The 6,780-nt window shown below is 43.8% G+C and overlaps 1 protein-coding gene across 1 annotated transcript in view; it reads left to right on the top strand.

The window, feature by feature from the left end:
- The first annotated feature begins 443 nt into the window (after nucleotides 1–443).
- The window catches only part of ARL5A (ADP ribosylation factor like GTPase 5A), a 31,555-nt gene continuing 25,218 nt past the window's right edge, over nucleotides 444–6,780 (top strand). Inside the window, exon 1 of the mRNA XM_059393959.1 lies at nucleotides 444–812. Within this exon, the coding sequence (XP_059249942.1) occupies nucleotides 767–812 (46 nt within the window). The 5' untranslated portion in view covers nucleotides 444–766. The remainder of the gene's footprint in view (nucleotides 813–6,780) is intronic.

Here is a 6,780-nt window from a genome sequence, read left to right as displayed (position 1 = left end):
GAGAGGCTTCCGTCAGGCCACTGCTCTAAGTGGTAGTGTAGATAACGCCACTGGCTTCAGCTGAGGTCAGCCACAGGCGGTTTGAGCCCCGCGAAGCTTCCCTCATAGAACCCCACCCCTTGCAGGGCAAGAAGTGGAACTTCGGGTGTGGTGCGTAAGAAAGACCGTGGATGGGCATTGGGCACTCAACGTATTTACATTATGGCTCTGTCGAGGAAATGCCGGGGAAAACAGAAAGCTGGCGAGGACGTTAAAACAAGCAAGCAAGCGGGATCTGTCATAACCGCAGCCCGAACTACCTCGATCCCCGCGCTCACTCCCGCAGCCTACAGGTCGCCTCGTTACACAAATACAAGAGACCTAGGCGGGCGCCGTTCCCCAGGCTCCGCCCCTCTGGCCGCGCGCCTGCGCCCTCGCGTCCCAGCCGTCTCGCCTCTCTCCTCCCCCGCCCGCGTGGTCGCCGCCGCCGCAGCCGCCCGAGAGGAGCTGGGGGAGGACGGTGGCCCGCGAGGCTCGTCGCAGACAACGCGGCGGCGATGTCCGCGAGCCAGGCGAGTGCCGCGGCGGCAGCGGCGGGGCCTCGCACGCGGCAGGGCGGCCTGGGCTTCGGCCTCCCTCCGGTTCCCAGGAAGCGAACTGGCGGCCAGCGCGGGAGCAGCAGCAGTAGCAGAGGCGGAGGCTCCGGCGCATCTGCTGCCTCCCCTTCAGCCTGAGCCGGGGGAGGCCAGGCGGCCCGGGTGGCTGGAGGGGGGTCCGCTGCCCAAGAATGGGAATTCTCTTCACCAGGATATGGAGACTCTTCAATCACCAGGGTGAGAGGCGCGGGCTGAGGGCGTACGGGTGGGGGAGAGGGTCAGCCCTGGCTGGCGCGGTGGGTTTGCTGGGGGCGGGAGGGTCTCCGAATACTTCCGGATTGTGGGCGGTGCGGTCGCGCCCGGGGTCCGCGGAGGGTCGGGGCAGCGTGGATGCGGGCCCTCGGTCTGTTCAGTTCCCACTCCCGAGTTCGGGAATGGTTTTGGTTTGGTTTGGTTTGGTTTTATCTTAAGGGCTCTTCTTGAAAATTCAAGCCATTCTGCAAATGCACCCATTGCTCCGATTTCGATTGGAGTCGAAAGGGTTTCTTGCCCCATGTCGGACGTCCCTGAGGGGAACGGCCTGTCCTGTCCTGGAGCTCTTTTTTCCTCCAGCAGTTGGGTTTGGAAACCACGGAGAAATGCTGGCTCTCGGGTGAAGGTTATAGGTTATGGCCCGAGCCGCCACACTGAGCGACGGAGGGTTGCAGAATGCGGAAACCACGAGGAATCGCTCGTGTCGAATACACCTCAGTTTTATGATCCCTCCCTTCACCTCCATTCCCCCTTCCCCCCCCCCCCCCGCCACCCCACAACTTGGGTTGGTTAAGCGTCTGACTCTTGATTTCAGCTCAGGTCATGATCTCAGGGTTGTGAGATGGAGCCCAATATAGGGCTTTGGGGAGACTAATGCATCCTGGTGGGTGATGGACCGCTCTCCTTTTTCCATGTTTATATTTGTGTGTAAGGTTAATCCTAAGATTATATTTGTGTTGATTATTTAAGTAGAAGCAGTTTGGGGGGGGCTGGATTAAAAATGTTGAAGTGTTAAACCGGAACCATTTGGAAACTTGCCATCTGAAATATTGGTTAATATAGGTAACTAGCAAGTCACCTATATTACATAGGGATGCTCAAGTTCATCAGAACTCAAAACACTGCCTCAAAATGCCTATCGGGTTTATTAGAATTTGTTACAAAATGAGTGTCTAGAACTGAGGAAAGAGGATAGAACTTTAACAGAAGACTCCATAGTCATTGAGATACAATAGAGTTAGTCATGTCCATTTGTTTCTTTTTTAGTCAAGTTGGGTGATTTATCATTTTTTGCTGTGAGTAACTTAAGTTTGCTTTTCTCTCAGGTAAGCAGGTACTGGTGTCAGATCCCAAAGTTTTCCAGTAAAGACTTAAATGAGTGGTGGCATCTGTTATGTACAAGATATGCCCACTTCTTCATGATCCAGCTGCTCCTGTAAGGTGATGGGAGAGGAGCAGAACTAAACTTGTGTATGATTTAAAAAAAAAAAAAAAAATAGTGTAGATCACATGATACTCCGTGGAAGAGCAGTATTTCAAATGATTTTTCTGATATGGGGATTTTTCCTAGAGAAAACCAGTTTTAAATTGCACTGTCTCTGGTTAGCTTTTTTTGTTGGAAGAGGGGAAGTGAACCCCAGTCGTTTATTTGGGTCTAGATGTTCTCAGTGTAGAACGCCAGGGATCTTGACTCGGGGACTGTGGAGCCTACAGTCTTGAAAAGGTAATCTCTAGGTCTCAAGAATGAAAACCTAACATGGCTGTGAAATTGGCGGTGTAAATAGTAGATAGGATCTATTCTAGTTTTAAGCTCCATAATCTTTGTATTATTTTTAGCGAAGCTAGTATTTCAGGCTATCGAATTTATGAAATTTATATTGCTTGTCAATTGAACTCTAGTCCTGCAAGAAGAATGAGCTATCTCCACTTTGTTTCAAATCAGCGATAAAATTATTTGTGTTTGTAACCTAAGAAGGAATTAGAGCTTTGCCAAAAGCTCCACGTAGGTAGGTAAATAATGAGGATGTTATTGCATTGTTACTACTAAAAATTGCTAATAACGGTGTCTTGTTGCCTGTATTTTGTGGTTATTTTTGATTGGACACATATCAGTGTTGGGAAATAAATAGAGGAACTAATGGAGTTAAGTTTTAGAAATTTAGATGTCAAAATATTGTGAAAATGTGAATAAACGATTCTAAATGATGTGGTTGTCATCAGTAGGGTCACTTTTCAAAATATTCACTATTAAATCTAATGTCAGATACTTGGTGGTCTTTTTGTTTCTTTTAACTTGGAAATCTCATATATTTTATATATGTAAGATGTATCTTGGATGCTTTATTTTACCTTCGGAAGATACATCTATGTCCTTTTCACATATAAACTCTTGGAAGGAAGAATTTAGGGGATTGCAGAATTGGCCATACTGATGAAATTTAAACCATACCATATCTCTTTTTTCTGAAACACCTTTAGAATAATTTTAGGTTTAGTGTAGCTTGGTCAAGTGCACAGTGAAAGCTAATTGCATACTGCTCAATCTTGAAAAACCAGAGGTCACCTCTAGGTAATGTTTGAATTCAGTAGATTATAAACTTTGTCCTAGATGCTGTTATATGCATTATTTAAAGAAAAAAAAATGTTTCAGTGTTCTTAGTAGCTATTTTTTTCCCCTCAAAAGAGGAAAGTGAGGTTCTAATGATTTTTTTTCTGGGCCACATGCCTGGTAAATGCCAAATTAAAACACTGAAGAAACATGTTGCAGATAATTGGTCTTATTAAAGAAGAGATTGGTGGGGCACCTGGGTGGTTGGGTTGGTTAAGCGTCTGACTCTTGATTTCAGCTCAGGTCATGATCTCAGGGTTGTGAGATGGAGCCCAATATAGGGCTCTGCACCAGCTCTGTGCTGGACATGGAGCCTGCCTAAGATTCTCTCTCCTTCGGCCCCCTCCCCGAAAAAAAAAAATAGATTGGTATGATTTTTTCTTCGATTCCCCTCCCCCCCGTTGTTTCTTGGTTACTAAACTCTAAGTCTTTATTACAGTAGGGCATTGAAGAGTTGCCAGTTGTATCTTTTATTTATTGATTGATTTATAAATAATTTTTATTTATTTATAAATAATTTTTTATTTATAAATAACTTATTTATTTTAAAGATTTTATTTATCTGATAGCAAGCATAAGTAGGCAGAGCGATGGGCAGAGGAAGAGGAGAAGCAGGCTCCCCACTGAGCAGAGGGCCAGATGTGGGGTTCTGTCCCAAGACCCTTAGATCACAACCTGAGCAGAAGGCAGATGCTTAACCAACTGAGCCACCCAGGCACCCCACCACTCGTGTCTTAATATAGAAGGGCTTGTGATCCGTGGTTTATTAAATATTTTTGAGCACCTATCTGTGCCAGGAATTTTTGTAGGTGTTGAGGATAAAGCAGGGAACAAAACACACAAATCTTCCTTACCTTTATGGAGTGTTCATTCTAGTGTGGGGAGACAGAAAATAAGCTAACTTCATCAACTCTGTAGAAAATAATCGCTGACTTATGCATGATTAGGGTCTAAGTGTTTTGCAGAGTTTAGTTGATTTAGTCTTTACAACGACTGTATGAGAAAGATTTCTCCCCATTTTACAGAAACGAACTTTAGGTAACTTGTTTAAAGGCTCTGCAGTTAAAAGAGATAGACTTGGGATTTTAATGAAGTCATCTAGTGCCATAGTTAGTATTCTTTAATAACAAACAAACAAAAACTGTCTTTGTATGAAAAGGATTCACTTTAGCTAAGCTTAGGTGAACTATGAACAAGTTGTGAAATTTCCTTATTGATAGCTTGTATTATATTATTCTTCTGACTGGTTCTTAGGAAGGGAGTAAGTTATAAATGAATGTTGATGAAGCTATCTGTCCTGCTGGAGCCTGGGGCTGGTAAAGCCACTTCTGCTGCTGCTGTTTTTTATTGTATGGAGTTCAGATATGTCAGTAGCCGAAGGGATGGACTATGACAATAAAATTTAGCTCCAGAATCATCCTTCTTGCATGCTCTGTGGATATGAAACTGGATCCCTCAAGTATTTTTCTGTTGCCAGCTGGCGCAATATTAAGCTTTATGAGTAGATGGCATTGGAGGGACATTGCAGGACGAAAGAGTTTTTCTTCCTGGGTACAGTGCACTTACAGCAGGTTCTGCCCTGCTTTAGGAACATTGAACACCTTCTCTAGTGGCTGGCTCCTGCACTCGTAGTGGTTAGCAGCTGCCAGCAATTTCTAACACCCACTTCAGTTGAGTTCAGCAGGAGGCCCTCCAGTAAAATACCTCTCAATGAAGTTTTCCCCAACACCCTAGAGGGAGAATTTCCAGCGAGATCTACAGGCAAGTCTCCACAGCTACTTCTTGCGCCATTCAGTGAGCCACAGCCAGGCCCCAACAAGGTCTGCATCTCAGTCTTGGGAGGTGGGGGGAAGCTCCATTTCAGCTGGATTCTCCTTGTATTTGTCAGTCCGATACTCTTTATTAGCCAATCCCTCATTACTTTGATCCTCTTTAATAGTTAATTTCTGTACATTGGACTTTGCAAGTTCAGATTATTGTGTGGTTTCTCTTTCCTGATTGCATCTCTAATTTTGTCATGTCATTGCTTTTCATTCAGCAACCTCTTAGTGTGAAAGAGTTGTTTTTTTCCTGAAACTTCACCGCCGTTGTTATAAATAGCAAGTTAGTTTTCAAACTTTTTTGTTGATGATACTTTCAGATTTTGAAAATGGAATTTTTAATACAAAATGACTTGATCACATATTTCCTTTCCAATCTTTGTATCTTCCAGATCTGATTTATTTCTTCCTACTCTGTTAAGCACATGTTTTATTCCAGACTCTGCTAGGGACCGGGAGGATGATAGAGAACATGACGAACGGATTTTTTTGCTCTATGTAAGGTAAAATTAGGGTTTCATATAGTTTGGATATGAGGTGAAAATCAAGAATCAGAATGGCTCTCAATTTCTTATCTGCCTTAGTATTTGTGGTTTTTGACTTTGGTGTGATTCACAGAGTTAGAAAACATCCAGGTTGACAGTGACATCTTTTCATTTAGTTTATTGGCTGGTAGTTGGAGGAATATATATATTGACTTTTGGAACCTGGCAGTGAATGCAACTGGTGGGCTGCCTGGGTGAGTCAAAAAGAAATGAAACAGAGAAACAAGGAACATTTTCATGACAAAATAGTAAAGTATTGATTGGGAAACTGAAGGCTAAATAAGATAATTCAGAATTCTTTCTAAGCATTGTAACAGGGGGTAGTTGTTTGGCCTTATCTGAGTATAATTTTAAGAATGCTGTGGCATAGATAGTCTAAAAGAAAAATAATACTAAACACTAAACCTGTAATGAATCACATGCATCAAAGAATTGAAATAGCCAAAAGTTTGGTTACACTTGCCCCTAATAACATTATCTCTTAGTATGCATGTTCTGTTTTAGGTTTTGTGGAGTATTTGTTTTGGAGTGCCTTATAAGACTTTTTGGCTGCAAATTTAGGTTTTGTATAGAATTCTGTTCCATCATGGTAATGGGAGGAATAGGCTGGGGTGGCGAAGGAGCCTAAGGATTTCCAAAGGAAGTTGATACAGTATTAGAAAGTCGGAAAAATCTAACCCTGTTGTTGATAATAAACTGGCTTTTTTTTTTTTTTAAAGATTTTATTTACTTGACAGAGATCACAAGTAGGCAGAGAGGCAGGCAGAGAGAGAGGAAGGAAGCAGGCTCCCTGCTAAGCAGAGAGCCTGATGTGGGACTCGATCCCAAGACCCTGAGATCATGACCTCAGCCAAAGGTACGGCTTAACCCACTGAGCCACCCAGGCACCCCATAAACTGGCTTCTTAACATGAGGTTGGCACCTTTATCTTTGAGCCTATTACACACCTTAACTGACTGAGCCACGCAGGCTCCCCTCTTTCTTTTCTTTTCTTTTCTTTTTTTTTTTTTAATATTTTATTTATTTATTTGACAGAGAGAGATCACAAGTAGACAGAGAGGCAGGCAGAGAGAGGGGGAAGCAGGCTCCCCGCGGAGCAGAGAGCCCGATGTGGGACTTGATCCCAGGACCCCGAGATCATGACCTGAGCCGAAGGCAGCGGCTTAACCCACTGAGCCACCCAGGTGCCCCCCCCCCAT

The sequence above is a fragment of the Mustela nigripes genome, chromosome 3, assembly GCF_022355385.1.
Source record: "Mustela nigripes isolate SB6536 chromosome 3, MUSNIG.SB6536, whole genome shotgun sequence".
Taxonomy (NCBI): Eukaryota; Metazoa; Chordata; class Mammalia; order Carnivora; family Mustelidae; genus Mustela; species Mustela nigripes.
The sequence above is the reverse complement of the archived record's forward strand: the minus strand, read 5'-3'. Positions and strand labels throughout refer to the sequence as shown.